This window comes from Syngnathus leptorhynchus, chromosome 15 (assembly GCF_054491065.1).
Source record: "Syngnathus leptorhynchus isolate UIUO chromosome 15, UIUO_Slep, whole genome shotgun sequence".
NCBI classification, from domain to species: Eukaryota; Metazoa; Chordata; class Actinopteri; order Syngnathiformes; family Syngnathidae; genus Syngnathus; species Syngnathus leptorhynchus.
In genome coordinates, this window is record NC_141209.1 from 2,718,897 (window position 1) to 2,734,029 (window position 15,133).

The window sequence follows — 15,133 nt, forward strand, 5'->3', positions numbered from 1 at the left end:
AGCGCTGCCGTGATTCATCGTAATGACTCGTGCGGTTGTAAAATGACACCATAAAAAAAAAAAAATCGCAGGAGAGCAAATAACAATCAAGGTGATTTTATTCCAGGGAAGTAAAGTCACACAAAGGAAAATAGTGTTTGATAAAGTAAAAGGGTGTGACTTTTCTAAGGCTTATGTTGGAAAGATGAACAGAATTGCTTTACAGTACCAGCATGAACAAAGTGCAACACAAATACTAGAAGTGCTCGATACAAATTGAAATATTATGAAAATATTACAAATATTTGAGCAGACTAGAGAGTATAGTCAAAATATAAGAAGTAAATTGTCAATATAACAAGGAAAATGTTAATCCCTACTTCATCACTATCAAACAAAAACACCACTGGACACCTTTTTATCATTTGCTTTTTGCGTGAGCACAAAAATCCTCGTAGGAGAAAATATTGCAATCGTTTAGTGCAACATTAGCTTCAGTTCACATTCTTGTGTTGCTTATTTTTTCAAGACAATAACGATGACTACATTCAGTCAGCACGTGAGTTGAAGGCACTTTGTCTTCTACAAAGTGTTTGACAAAATGCATCTTCCATCTATTCTAAGCAGATACACTGTCTCCGAACATGCTGTACCGACGGGGACGTTAAGCCACCTTGGTGAGTTGGACGTCTCCGAAGACTCGTAACGCCGTCAAGCTGGCCAGTTGCGGGAGACGGTGGGTGAAGCCGCACAGAGGCTGACCGTCCACCAGGATGCGGAACTGCTGGTGCTCGCATACGATCTCCATCTACCGAGACAGACAAACGATAGCGTGACCATCGTGCTGATCGCTAGCTCCGATAGTGACGATTGTACCTTAAAAGGCTCTCCGGGCGCAAAGGGGAAGAAGGAGAGCGTGTTTTCGGCGGCACCCCACTTTCCTGCCAGCCGCGCGTTGCGTTGGACGGCTTTGTCCATGAAGCTGACCTTCAGCTGGAGACCCACATCACCTCCTGACTCCATTGCCTCCGATTCCTCAGATTCTTCTGATTCCCTCTGTTGAGGTGCGCTGGACACCACCACCTCAATGCTACACACACACACACACACACACAACATGCTGTTGCACAGGGAATCATAATATATCCTATATGCCCCGCCCCTCATTCTTGTTGTAAATTGCTTGACACATTATAGAAGCAACATATTTTCATATGAAATGATTTAACTGATTAAGATGCCTCACAGTCATGCTAATCTAGTGACTAAGCGCATATCTTCCGAAAAGCATTTAAATCTGTTGCATCCCTGAGTATGCACACTGCCGCCACAGCATGTGGCTTGCTAATGACGGCCCAAAACTGACCTCTTGGGTTTCTTGTCAACAATCCCCATCACGACCAGCTTCATCGAAGGCCGCAGACCACCCTTTATCTCGCCGATGTACTCCTCCTGTGTGAGACAATGGCTTAGCGGGCCAGCACAATAGATTGCTCTTTCTCCCATGCCCCCCCCCCCCACCCCCCACCCACTACCTCATTCATCTCTCGAGTGCATGCTGCCTCCAGCAAAGAAAAGAGTGTACGTACATTTCCTTTCTTGTCCTTGTCTTCCATTCCAGTCAGGGCGTGACGCAGTATCGTGCAGGTCTGGAGAGGGGATGCCAAGTGAGGAGGACTTATCATTGTCAGCAAACCCCGCCTGTTGCCATAGCGACAGCCTCCATCGTTAGGTATAAGGTGACTGGAGATATGGGGGAGTTCATGTTTGGTTGATTAGTTGCTTTTGGAAAACTCTATGCACGTGAGAGTTTGTGTTCAACATCGTTATATATGTTTTGATGTTCATCATCGTTGTCTTTCCTGCACAAATCGTACGTTTTTCTTAATCTGATGATGCCTTCATGTAACCTGGTAATATAAAGACATAATTAAAAACACGTCCCCGTTTTTGCGTTCAGTTTCAGGAACACAATTCAAATTAATTTCTGTTTCATTGTTTAAAGACTAAAGACGTAAAATAAACAGCACAGTAAACAAAATTATCAAATGAGTTAAAATGACGATAATGTTTTCTCAACCCGTTAAGAAATGACTTCTTTCATTATTTTTTTGTTCTGTTAAAGTTCTATCACTGTGTGAAACAATCAAGTACAGTTAAATACGGACTTGAATAAACCTTTCTAAAATAAACAATTTTGTTTTTCTTTTAGTATTTTCGATGGTACCTGAAGGCAGCAGCCCAATCAACTGGCTTCGGCGCGGTCAGGTGGTTTGCTCACGTGACCGCCTATTGACAGTCGAAAAAGTAGCGGAACAGGGCAAGAAAATGTCCAAATTCTTCGGTTAAAATGACATAAAGACACGAGTAAGTAATTCCATTAACATTATGTGCCTTCTAACTGTGCTGTCAGCTTTGAATTATCCTTGTTTCTGTATATGCGAACTTTCACTGTTGGACAATGCTAATGTCTATGCTAACGCTAACTGGACGTTTGGGCATGTGTTCAAAGAACCACTGCAAAAGATCAATACATTTGGATTGAACAGTCGATTTGGCGACTCAAATTGTTTTTGTGGAATTTTTACCTCTGAGTATTGTGTTTGGTAGCTAAAAAAACATCTTCAGTAACAAACTAACTGAAAGCAGTTGCAAGAATGATCAAGAATGCCACTTTAAATCCATTCAAATCTGACAAAAACGTGGTTATTTATTTGTTCTAAATGAAATCTGTAGTCTTATATCAGGTCAAAATACTTTTAAAAAGATAGTACATTTTCAAAAAGGCAACTTTTCCTTATGGTTGGTTGTTTCAGGTCAAGAGGTTGCCAGTCTCCTACTTGGCCGTAGGAAAAACTGACCTCTAGTAAACCCTCTCAACTGCCCTGCTCAATCTAAAATGGAGCCAGCGGCGCCGGCCACGCACCCTTTCGGCTGCGAGACGGAAACCTCGCTGCGGGACCTTTTCGATTACTTCAAGCGGTGCCTGAGGTGCGGCGAGTGGGAGCTGGCCAGCGCCTGTGTGCCGCAGCTGGTGGCGTCCGAAGGGGACATCTCGGAGAAAGTGCGGGAGATTATCAAAGTGGCCGTGTGCCATCCTTATCGTTTCAAGTGAGTCAAAGTGGCGTGATTAGTTGATTTAAAAAAAAAATATATATATATCTTGCCATTAATTGAACTGTTTTCCAGATGGGAGCCTGTGGGCAGTCCACACAAGCTGGCTTGGTTTTGGCTGCAGGTTTTGGAGCAACGTACCAAAGACCGGGTCATTTACAGACTCTTTACAATATGTTTTGAATGACCTTTATAAAATGAAATAGTGAGCTGATTGAATTTGACATAGTTGTGCATTCTGACTTTTGATAGGTCTCCCCCAGTGTCCGAAGCAAGTTAGAGTTCCTGCTGCTGCTGGAACATCTGTGCTCCGAGGGGATCCAGGAGGTTCTTCTCCAGGTTGCGGTCTTATTTCTCCTGGTGACGTTCTTCATGTTCTCTTTCGATGTGCGTTCATCTTGTGACTGTGTTCCAGCAGCAGTTGCATGACGCGTTTGCGGGCACAAATGTTTCAAGTTCGACTCATAGCACTGTGGAACGTTGTCTGCAAACGTTACTGGAGAGGAAGAGACCCCGACTGGCACAGTGCCTCACGTACTTCTTGCAGGTAACAGCATTCGTATAAAACCCCGGAAAAACTCACCTTTTGAACTTTAAAGAATGTTTTTGTTTCCTTAAAAAAATATATTTTATTTTATAAATTTACATTTATATTTTGTTTTAATAAATAAAAAAATTATCTTTTTTCATTTTATTGTGGTCTGTTTTCCTATATCTTTTTTTTTAGCTACAGTCGAGCGTGGACGACACATCCCTGCAGCAGGTCTTCGTCCTCCACCTGCTGAGCAAACTCTCAAAGCCTGAGACGAGTTCGGAGAGCCGAAACGAGTGGGTGGAGGAGATCTACTCGGTGTTGGCTTCGATGCCATCGAATCCATCCACCGTTAGCGGCCAGTTGGACGCGCTGTGCGAGACGCTGTGGGCATCCAGATGCGGACCCCTGAAGGAGGAGAGGATCCTGAGTTCTCTGCTGCGGCCGCGGTGCGACGCGCTCATCTCGGCGTACTCCTCGGCCGCGCTGAGGCTGCAGCGGGATCGTCTGCTGAGGAGCGCGCCCGACACGCAAGGTGCTGTCCAGCCCGGTCGTCTCTCGTCCGTCAAAAGTTTTGTAAACTAACAGCGTGTCGTTCGGCGATCCAAGCTCTCCTGCCCGAGTCGGAGAAGCTGGCTCTCAGTCTGTGTTGCCATGACGATCGTCCGTCCGCGTGGAAGATGGTCTACTTTGAGTGCCTCAGCAGTGGGAAGCACTTCCTGGAGCAGATCTTGGTAAGTAAAGACCCACAATAATTTTTATTTTTTTTTTCAAATCAAGGTCTTGAATTCCAACTTCACAGCTTTTCTGAGTCAGATGTCCAATTTGTGCCCCCGTTAACCTAGGTGACGGCGCTGGACCTGATCAAACACGAGGAGTTCTCTCAGTTGAGGGACATGTTGCGCTCCGAGTTGCAGCCGCTGTGTCGCCTGCTGCTGTTGCTGGGATGGACGCAGTGTCGTAGTCTGGGCTCGGCTCGCGCGCTGCTCCGCGTCCTCCATCACCAGCAGGTTGGAATAAAATGTTTGCAAATGTGATAAATGGTGCTAAATTAATATTTTTGGTTTTTTTTCTCAGAGGTCAGCAAATGACTCAGTTCTGCAGGACTTTGCCAATCTTTTGTCCTCCCAGCTTGGAATACTCGAGTGGTGTAAAAACAACAACCCGTAAGTTTTTATTTTATTATTATTTTTTGGTCTGCTATATTTGTTGATTTTTCTTTTTGGGTTTAGAGAAGTTTCCAACGAGGCGTTACTGTGCCAGCTGCACAGTCTGGACAATCACTCGTCTCTCTACGTTCTACACTCGCTGACTCCGCTGGCTCGCTTTGAAGAGCGTCGCGTTCTCGATCTGCTCCAGCAAACGCCAGATCCTGCACAAAGTCCGCGCGCCGCTCGTCTTGGCGATCAGCCCATCGCCATCGTGTTCCCTTCTCGCAACCTCGTTATTTGTCCCACAGATGACGCCGAGGCCGTTTTGAGTCCTTCGGCGCAGAGGAGCGTCATTCTGTTCCGCGGCTTCTGCGTCATAAAGTACGCCATCTACGCTCTGTGTGTCAACGCGCACGAGAGCGTAGCTTGCGGCCAGTGTCAAGCCAAGCGGCAGAAAGCCGCTTGGGAGGGGACGGACCCGAGCCTCGCCGCCACTTCGACAGGAGGTTGGCGCCATCAGTTTGTTACCCCGTCAATGCAAATGGCCTTCAATTTGTCCTCGTTTTAGGTCGCCAGTCGCTGCTCGACCACTACCTGTCTGAGTGCCAACTGTACTTGGAGGCTGTGCCCGCCATGTTCCGCCTGGAGCTGCTGGAGAACATCTTCTCGCTGCTTTTCCTCTCCAGCGCCGACTTTTCTCCACAAAGCCCCAAAGACGTGATCATAACTAACCCAGGGTCCTCTTCGCCGGAGGCTACCGAGGAGGAGGACCGCGCGGATCTGGATCTGGCCCACCTGGTCCGGGGCTGCGAGGGCTTCCTGGCGGATGCGGCGGCTGTGGAGGGTATCCTGAAGCTGCTCAAGGAGGGCCTGGAAGGCATGTGCGTCCCGGGCCAGCAGGAGGGAGAGGAATCGGGGCGAGCGCTTCCCAGAGAGGCGGAGGTGGCCGAGAGCGTGGGTTGCTCGGTGGCGGCCGGGACCTTCGGCGCCCGCCTGCAGAGGTTGTCCAAGCGCACGGCCGAGGCGCAGTGGAGGCTGCAGATCATCACCAGCAATCAAAGCAGCGGAAGCAGTGAGATCTTACCATTTCAGTATTTTTCCACAAATGATGCCATTTTGCTTAATTGGATCATTTCATTATTTCCTTTCTATTTTTCAGAGGTGGGAGGAGATTGTTCAGACGCGGCATCTGCTACCCACAGCTGGCTGATCCCCGCCATGTTGTCTCCTCCGGAGTCTCTGCTCAAGTCTTGCATCCGGCGCGGTAACTTCATGGAGGCCCATCAGGTCACTATGACAACAAGCACCGTCGACGACGCCTGAACCGTTCCCGTCTTAAACCACGCGATAAACGTTCCGTAGGTGTCTCTGGTTTTCGACCTGGAGGCGTCGGCTTCCTGCGGCGAGCTGGCCTTCATGGAGCGTTACACCGAAGTGCTGGTGGAGCTGGGACGAGTGGAGCAGAAGATGGAGAGCCAGTCCATGTCGTCGTCCTCCTCGTCTTCAGAGGGTTTGGGCTCGGGCCCGGCGGCAGCCGGGGCGGCGCGCTGCCGACTGGGAAGCAGCGGACGTTCCACCCTTCAGGCCATCGGAAGCGCTGCGGCCGCAGGTGAGATTGGATTATCTGTTAGTCACTCAAGCATTGACTTATTTGCTATTGGCTCCCCCCGCAGGCGTGGCGTTCTACTCCATCTCGGACATAGCCGATCGCCTCCTCAGCACGCCGTCCCACCCTCTCCCGACCTTGCAGGAGGGCTACTGGACCAACCAGTCGGAGTCATCCGGGCTGGTGGCCACGCTACTGAAGGAGCTCAGCCCGCCCGCCATGGCTGCCTTTGACCTCGCGTGCTGCCACTGCCAACTGTGGAGGACGTCCCGGCAGCTGCTGGACACGGCCGAGCGTCGGTTTAGCGCCAGTCTGGAGGCTCGTGGTGAGAAAGCAACCACAATTTGCTAGAAGTCATTTAAAATTTCAATTTGCACAAACGACACTGAAATTGGGTGGACTTGTGTACCTTTTGTAGGTTGGAAGGATGACGTTCTTTAGAATTAAAAAAAAAAAAAAAAAAAGGTTTCCCTCTGTGTTCAACATTGGCTTTCCCCAGGCGTGCGAGTGGACCCCAAAGATCCTCGTCCTGAGAACATCTGTGGATTTCCTCTGGTTTTACAGCAGATGAGCAAGATTCTCAACCATCCCACAAGCAGTAAGAGCTCAGTCAAGATGGCGGGTGAGTGGCCAAAAATGGCTGCTGACGGCTTGTATTTTTAGAGGTTGCCGCGGGGGAGGAGCAAGTTTTGTCCAGCCCCTTTAGTTGCTGCATCCAGGAAGTATTGCTGTGTTGCCACCCCACGCTGAGCGAGGAGTGCATCTCCGCCCGGCTCGCGCTGATGCAACGCTTAGCGAGCACACTGCACGTCCTCAGCTCCGCGGCCAATGTCTCCGGTCGGTACGCTCATCACGCTTAATCGTTACCGAATCGAAAAATGATCGTTTGTGGGTTTTTTTTTTTTTTTTTTTTTAGAGGCAGGCTCAGCGTCATCGAGCTCTCTGATGGCGCTGCTGTCGGAACAGGCCGGCTCGAAGGCGTCCGAGCTAGACGCTCACCCGGCGCGCCGCGGCATCAAGCAGCTGCTCCGCTCCCTGGATCGGTTGTGCCCCTTCGAGCCCAACGGCGACCTGGCTAGGCCCGACTTTGTGCGCACCTTTCTGGACTACCTCGACACGCTGGCGGCCGTGCTGGTGCGCAGCCTCGGATCCGAAGGTGCGGTGCCGACGGAGGACGACGAGAGGAGAAGCTCTCGTCGCTTTCTTACTCCTTGTTTGCTTCAGACCAGACAAACGAGGTGAAGTTGGGGAATCCGCTGCCGGTGTTGCTTCAAGCTCCTTCGCGGCTCCTCTCCTACCTGCTGTTTGAGCGACAGGTGTCACCTGACAGGTACGCCGGCTATATTTTGATCAGCTTGAGAATGACCTGGAATGACTTTCACTTCATCGTTGTGCATTCTCAAAATCGGGACCTCTTAAGTTTCAAATAGAATGGTGCTTGTCTAGGCTGCTGTCGCTGCTGCGGGAGGCGGGGCTCGGCCTCAACGTCCAGCAGGTGATCATCCAGCGATGCTGCAAGGTCCTGCACGTGGGGACGACATTTCCAGACCAGGTCCAGGATCCCATTCAGACTCGAAGAGACGATGCGGTTTTCAGCGTGTCCGCTTTGACTTTGCTGCTCCGACGCCACGCCAGCGAGCACGCCTCCACGCTCGGCATGGCCGAGCTTACGTCCGACGCCGAGTCCGTCTCTTTGGACGACACCTCCACCTCGAGCTCCGCCTCCTCCGCCAACCCCTCACCACCGCCCACTTCCGCCCCATCGTTTCTGCTCACGCCATCCGCCCTGGCTTTCCTCAAGTCTCGTTCATCCTTGGTGGCGGCTTTGGCGTGCCTGAATGCGTCCAAAGGCGAGGGCGCCCGCTCTCAGCCCACAGGCTGGTCGGGATACTTCCGCAGCGGTCGCAAGGAGGCGTCGCTAGATGGCGAGCAGATTTCGCGTGAGGCCGACACGCTCCTCCAGGACTTTCCCGTGCTCCGGTCCTACCTGAGTACCATGGCAGAACCCGTGCTGGGCCCCTCCTTATCTGACGACGAGGGGCTCGGCGCACGGGTGTGCGGAAAGCCTCTGGTCGGACTCCTGCTGGCCGGACCTCGGGAGGAAGCCGCCAGGGGGGCCGCCGTCGACGCCTTCCAGCAGGCTCTAGCCTCCAAGGACGTGGACCGGGCGCTACGGCTGCTGGAGCTTTACGGGCCTGACTGTGGCCAGCAGGGAGAGCTAAGGGACCGCCTGCTTGCTTGGGCTGCCTTAGAGGGTGAGGATGGTCAAAAGATGTTTTTTTTTTTCTTCCTCCAAATTCTTTTGTGATGAAAATGTGTATTCGCTGTTTATCCCTCGAAGGCGATGAGGAAGGCTTCGGCCACCTGTTCCGCGTGCAGGACCCCAACCTGCGCGCCCGCGTAGCCCTGCAGGTCATGGAGCGCTGGCCGCTCTCGGCCTGCGCGGAGCTTCTGGACTTCTGCCTGGACGATGAGACGGAAGCCTCGCTCAGAGCCGACCTACTGCGGAAAAAAAAAGAGCTGGACGTCTACGGCCGAGTAATGTTATACAAAATGGCATTTGGGCTGAAAAAGGAATTCATCAACATTATTATTATTTTTTTTTTTTGCTGACAGATGTTAGCCTTACAGCCGCCATTGCCGTGGGTTACCTGGCAGGAATTGAAGACAGAGTCAAAAGCTAACTCTGAATCCATGCTGACCCGGATGCTGGAGGCCAAGGTGTGTCCAACTCACAAACAGAAAATACACATTTTGCTGAAGAATGAGTTTTTCCGCAGGAGTTTTCGCTGTGTGCCCAGTGGGCCGAGCTTTATCCCGTCAGCGAGCAGTCGACACTTCAGCTGCAGACGGAGCATCTGCTGCATCTTCTGGACAAGGAACAGACAGATGAGGCCTTCCAGGTACCAGCTTTCTCCAAAAACAAAAGAACCATAAGAAGCAATTGATGAGACACCAGTAGCAAAAAATCTTCTCTTGTGTCTCGTCTAGCTTCTTGAGGGTCTGGCGGTCTGCGGCCTGGACGTGTGCGAGCGCGCCCTGGACCGCCGTCCCGGCTTGGCCGCCTGCCACTTTTTGGCCGACTACATGACACTGCACTTCCAGAGGCAGGTGTCACCGGCGCGCCGGCGCCACATCCACACCCTCAACTTGGGCTCCAAGGTGTTGCTGGCTCTGCCGCCGCCCGCCCGCCAGGACTACTTCCCCCTGCTGCCAGAGCCCCTGCTGATGCTGGAGCAGATGCTCATGAACCTGAAGGTGGACTGGGCCGACGCCACGGTACGCACCTTGAGAAAGCTGTCGGCCGACCAGGAGGCGGGCTTCGGGCCGGACGCCGTCGACAGGCTCCTGTCCGAATACGCCCGCAAGGCCTTGGAGTTCACATGCGCGCCTCGAGAGAGGTCACGATCCGGTCAGTGATGAGTTCTGAGACGGGACGTCTGCCCTTAAAGCTCGTTCTCTAACGATGCCTTCACCCCATCAGACTCCGTCATCAGCCTGCAGGACGCCCTCATGCAGTGTCCCGCTCAAGAGAGCAGCACCTCCGGCCGTGTGGACTCTTCAACGCCCTCCTCCGCCAGTAAATCTGACTTTGATCAGGTGACTTCATCCGTGATGTGTTTCATAAAACATGGCCGCCTCCCCACTAGGCAGCACGCCCACGCACAACTCCTCGACTCACAGCGGCGACAGAGAGCGGGACCGAGGCTCGGCGGGGAAGAAGCGGTCCTCGTCCGCCAAATTCCAGCCGCCCGAAAAGCCCCCGGACCAGAAGGACTGGGTCCCCGACACCAAGCATCACGTGTGCATGGTGTGCCGGCGCGAAAGGTTTACCATGGTGAGCGATAGAGCCAAAAGAATCCTTTTTTTTTGCTATATGTGACAACCACGAAGATATCGTCTCTGTCCTCAGTTCAATCGGCGGCATCACTGTCGGCGTTGCGGCCGCCTGGTGTGTCAAGCTTGCTCGGAGCGCAAAATGGCCGTCGATGGATGTCCCGGCGAGGAAGTCAGAGTATGCGACCAGTGTTACGCTTACTTTCACCCGGAGTGAGTATGAGATAACGCTCCGAGCAGTTTTTTTTTTTTTTTTTTTTATCATGATGTCCATTTTCTTAGTATTTTAGGCTATTGAGTCCAATTTGATTTTGTTTGTTCTTCCGCAGTTCTGATGACGAGCTGGAACCAAGTGAAGGTAAATACAAATAAATGGCTTCTTTACCTCGCACAGTTTTCATTCGAGGCTTGTTCTCCTTCCACGCAGCGACGGGGAGCCCAACCTTGACGGAAGACGCTCTCGACGGCATGTTGTACCTGCCCGAGATGGCCCCAAGGCAGATCAGGCTCTCCACGGATCCCGAGCAAAACCAGCAGCTGCGTCACGAGTTCTACTACGAGCAGGTTTGCGCCAATGTTGAATATGGCAAAGAATTCATTGTACGACTCTGGATTCAAAATGGAGATTTTTGTCACTTTCTTCACGCGTGTCGACTCAATTAATCGGGAGTTTATGCACCAAGGCACCCAGCGCCCACCTGTGCGTGGCCATCTTGTCCCTGCACGGCGACCAGACGGCGTGCGGCCACCAGCTCATCGACCACTGTCGCGCACTCTCCCGCAAGCTAACCAACCCGGAGGTTGACGCCTGCCTGCTGACCGACATCATGCGCCAGCTGCTCTTTAGCGCCAAACTCATGTTCGTCAAAGTGGGACGCAACCAGGACCTGGCCTTGTGCGACAGGTGACTCCTTCAAACGTTGCGTTGACGGGTAGCAAACCTCAATGTGACCCCCGTCGCTCGTTCCGCAGCTACATCGGCAAAGTGGACGTGCTTAAGATTCTGGTGGCGGCCAATTACAAACACATTCCCTCTCTGGACGACATCCTAGAGACGGTCGCCGTCACGCGGCTCCGAAACCAGCTCTTAGAAGCTGAGTATTACCAACTGGCCGTGGAGGTGAGAGACACTTATATACCAGATAAGAATCCAAATAACAATCAGCGCCGCCATTTTCTGCATGTATCGTGAAGGTGTCCACCAAAAGCGGCCTGGACCCGGCCGCCGTGTGGCAAGCGTGGGCCATGGCCTCCTTGAAGGCCGGGAGCCTGACGGCGGCACGGGAGAAGTTTGCGCGCTGTCTGAAGGCCCCCGTGGACCGCAACCAGATGAACTTGGGCCCCACGCTGCTGCAGGAGATTGTCAAGTACCTCGAGAGCACCGTCAGACCCGTCACGGCCACGGTACTTCCAAAGCCACTTTTCTCTTTGCGTATTGTGAAAACTCACCACCAGGCCATACCACACTTGCTTGATATTCATGAAGTCTGCCTAGCGACTAGTGACCACGGCAAATTTTAATTGTGACTAAACGTCTATTGTGACTCTGTCGTCGTGTTCTTTCCCAAAGTCTTTGAGCGAGGACATCTTGGCATCGCTCCATGAACTAGAGGAGGTCCTCAGCGAGAGGTCCGAGTATCCGAGGAGTATCCTCCACCGAGAGTGCCTCTACTACCTGAACGCGTACGCCACCCACCTGGCGCTGGTCAGCTTCCACATGCGCCACGACGCCACGGCCGAGGCCATCTCCTACCTCCTCGCCAAGGTAAACTTTGTCGAACTTACCCCGATCTGTAAACCACGTTTAATCTCGCCTCCCCCGTAGGACGCCCCGGACGAGGTGTTCCTGGAAGGCGTGCTGCACCCGGCGCTGGAGCGAGGGCGTTTGGGGATGCTCCAGGACGTCCTGGAGAAGCTAGACCCGGGCCTGGAGGCGTGCAGCCGCTACCTGATTGCCTCCTGCCAGTGGCTGCAACGGCGCGGCTACTTCCACACCCTCTACCAGATCCAGCAGTTCATGATGGTGCGTGTTCTGGAATGGAAGTTTGAAATCATGTCGTTGGAAGAGAAGAACAGAGCTAAGTGTGGGGGAGCTTTTTTTAAGAGAAGCTAACGTAGCGTTTCCATGGACAGGATCACGTGCGTGCGGCCATGACCTGCATCCGCTTCTTCACTCACGGAGCCACTTCGTACCAGCAGCTGGGTGATCAACAGGTATACACACACACACACACACACACACACACACAAAATGAGGCAAGTTTCGATAAATTGCATCGTTTTTGTGTGTCAGCGCTGGTTGGTGCGAGCCAAAGAGCATCTGAGGACGTACCTGCAGGAGCAGCAGTGTCGCGGCGTTGTCAGGAGGAAGCTGTCCCAAGGAAGCTCCTTCAAGAAGATGATGTCATCCAGCGACGTCTCCAGGTCTGTTTGATCGCGCTCCTTATAAGCGAGCCTTGCCGCCATTTCACGCTTTGTCACTTTCCTCAGCGGAAAACAACTGACGTAGCTTGTGACGTCTTCCTTTTTTTGCCTTCAGGCACATGAACACCATCGAGCTGCAGCTGGAGGTGACTCGCTTCCTGCACCGTCGAGAGACCCCCTCTGCCGCCGGGGCGGGACCCCCGCCCACTTTATTTGGAGGCAGCCCCATGAAGGTGGAGGTGGCCTGCAAGGTGAGGTCCACGCAATGTCGGCGGGACATCTCATGTTCTTTGTGAGCGTCGTCGTTTGTGTGTTCGCAGGTGATGCTCGGAGGTAAAAATATCGAGGAAGGTTTTGGCATTGCGTATCGAGTCATACAGGTCAGCTCCACGATGTCTTGAATTTAGGTTGTTGTTATTTTTAGCCGCATAATATTTCTCCAGATCGGACTCATTCATACGTGAATGTCTATCGCTGTCTCAGCGTCATGTTTTTTTTTTTTGCTTTGCAGGACTTCCAGCTGGAAGCGCAGGCGGTGTACGTACGCGCCGGACAGCGCCTGGTCCGCCACCGGAAGTTCGCAGCGGTGCGCCAGTTACTCAAATGCGTCGGCGAGTCGGGCACGGCCACCAAGAGCGACGGCGACGCGCTGGTCCTCAGCTGCGTGGAGGCGGCGGATAAGGGAGCGTCCGACGTAAGACGCAGATTTAGGAGGACGCTGGAAAAGACGGCGTGTTGATATTTGCCGCTTGCTTGTCTTTGTGTCAGGCTAAAGAGGTGGAAAGTCTCATTTTGGAGACCAAGAGCACAGAAATGAAGGTAAGACACCGCAATTCCATTTTTTTGTCGTCGTCAATATGTCAAAACGTATAAGAAAAAAAATGTCACGCTCCTCAGATCAAAGCCTACCTGCTGTGCAACAAACTTCGCCCGGCCTACTTGCTGGCCGTCAAAATGGAGGCGAGCAGGGCCGGCCCGCTGGTGCAGAAGGTACTGCGGGCGGCCGAGGGGGCTCAGGACTCGGTGATGCAGAACATCTGCCGCCAGTGGCTGCAGGAGCACCAGCAGCAACGAGCGGGACCGGGACGACCCAACAACCAGGCCAGATAACTCTTGATGAAAGAGTAAGTGACTGTATTAACTATAAAAAAAAAAAAAGTCATGATGAGCACTGTTACGTAACAACACTGCCTTTTGCAGTGCACTTGAGGCACTGATGTGAACCACAATCAATCTCTACCTCATCTCAAAAAAGGGAAGAAAATATTGTTTCAATTTGCCTTAAAAAAAAAACTTTTGACCAATACAGTGTGTGGACATAAGTATTGGGACACCTACCGCAAAAAGTTAGGGGGGGGGGAATGTTGGTGACCCCCGTAAATTAATTAATGTGTTCATGGAGAGGTGTGTCCCATTACTTTTGTCCATATGGCCATGTCAAGTTTGAAAGTGTTTGTGAGAATATTCAAGACGCAGCAGGGACTTGCTCTGAGATGATGCTGTGGATCAATTTTATTTCAAATTTCTTTATATGAAGAATTCTTCTTTGATTTGTCTCTGTTTTTATGTCTCTCTTGTGGTGATTATATTTCGAATTTCCTTTGCATTTTTAAATGATTTTTCACGTCAACAACTGACTTGGTCATTTCACTTTAAAAGGGATTTTGTTTTCCTCCTTTTTTTTTCTGCCGCCTTTTACTCGTGTCAAGAAAAAGCCACATTTGAGATGCATCTGAGACGTACTTGCACTCTTCATCTGCTCACTGATGCACTTTAGATTCCATGTTATTAAAAATCATAATCCTCTGCTGATACACTTTTACAAATAATGATTTTTCCAATTTTTTTTTGTTATGCTGGATAATAAAAAATGACTCACAATTTGGTATTCATCAGATTTACAGATGTCGTGTCTACAGGATTAGTGGAAGAGACTGAATACATTATAAAAAAAAATCATTTGTTTTTATAATCATATAACCATCATATTTGATCTTTTTAGAAAAAAAAAATATACAAGCCACCTGCTTGCGATTATAGGGCAAGGAATGTGGAAGCGACTTCCGGTAAGAGACTTCCGGTCAAATGTCACTGGTTAAAATGATTTTCATTTAGCAGAGCGGCGTATTCCAACGGATTTCTACGCACACCTTGGGAGCTGGTTGTACTAACAATCCGTTTAACCTGGGACTGCAACAGCTTTATTGTTTTGAACTGGCTTTCTCGGACGAGGAACGAAGATTCCAGGCTTCCAACAGGTAATAACAAACACGAATGAATTACTTTTGAAAGTCTTTAGGAAATGTTTGTGCTGTTTTTTTCCATGCACGCAACGATAAGGTCTGCTATTGTTTATGAAATGTGAGTTGGAGATTTGAATATGTGTCAACCTCCCAAATTGTTGGCTGCAATATTGAAGTCCAACGTACTAATATTTGCAGCGAGCGTTTGGAAGTTGACGAATTAAGCGTCTTGTGGTGAAATTGAACA

General features: G+C 51.0%; 2 protein-coding genes across 3 annotated transcripts; one reads left to right on the top strand and one right to left on the bottom strand.

Annotated features, from left to right (window-relative positions):
* Window positions 1-137: 137 nt before the first annotated feature.
* Window positions 138-2,220, bottom strand: LOC147045083 (galectin-related protein B). The gene is made up of 5 exons (XM_085932335.1): window positions 2,207-2,220; window positions 1,569-1,722; window positions 1,346-1,431; window positions 856-1,069; window positions 138-787 (listed from the first exon to the last, which is right to left on the bottom strand). The coding sequence occupies exons 2-5, from the start codon at window positions 1,662-1,664 to the stop codon at window positions 644-646; spliced, it is 540 nt and encodes a 179-aa protein (XP_085788461.1). The 5' UTR covers window positions 1,665-1,722; window positions 2,207-2,220; the 3' UTR covers window positions 138-643.
* Window positions 1,651-14,540, top strand: zfyve26 (zinc finger, FYVE domain containing 26). Of its 2 annotated transcripts, XM_085932325.1 has the most exons (42): window positions 1,651-1,711; window positions 2,192-2,346; window positions 2,796-3,090; window positions 3,169-3,244; window positions 3,346-3,432; window positions 3,512-3,640; window positions 3,821-4,160; window positions 4,235-4,359; window positions 4,471-4,635; window positions 4,703-4,791; window positions 4,858-5,006; window positions 5,085-5,282; window positions 5,345-5,848; window positions 5,936-6,063; window positions 6,139-6,385; window positions 6,450-6,707; window positions 6,882-6,980; window positions 7,046-7,219; window positions 7,299-7,538; window positions 7,607-7,712; window positions 7,829-8,637; window positions 8,724-8,920; window positions 8,999-9,103; window positions 9,163-9,285; window positions 9,374-9,794; window positions 9,867-9,962; window positions 10,033-10,220; window positions 10,296-10,432; window positions 10,549-10,577; window positions 10,647-10,783; window positions 10,903-11,123; window positions 11,192-11,339; window positions 11,414-11,623; window positions 11,790-11,984; window positions 12,045-12,242; window positions 12,353-12,433; window positions 12,513-12,643; window positions 12,759-12,894; window positions 12,964-13,023; window positions 13,155-13,337; window positions 13,412-13,462; window positions 13,541-14,540. In XM_085932325.1, exons 3-42 carry the CDS (start codon window positions 2,879-2,881, stop codon window positions 13,751-13,753), a joined length of 7,395 nt encoding a protein of 2,464 aa, XP_085788451.1. In that variant the 5' UTR covers window positions 1,651-1,711; window positions 2,192-2,346; window positions 2,796-2,878; the 3' UTR covers window positions 13,754-14,540. The 2 variants fall into 2 exon arrangements, with proteins under 2 accessions (XP_085788451.1, XP_085788450.1); XM_085932324.1 differs by having other exon boundaries at window positions 5,345-6,063.
* Window positions 14,541-15,133: the final 593 nt, after the last annotated feature.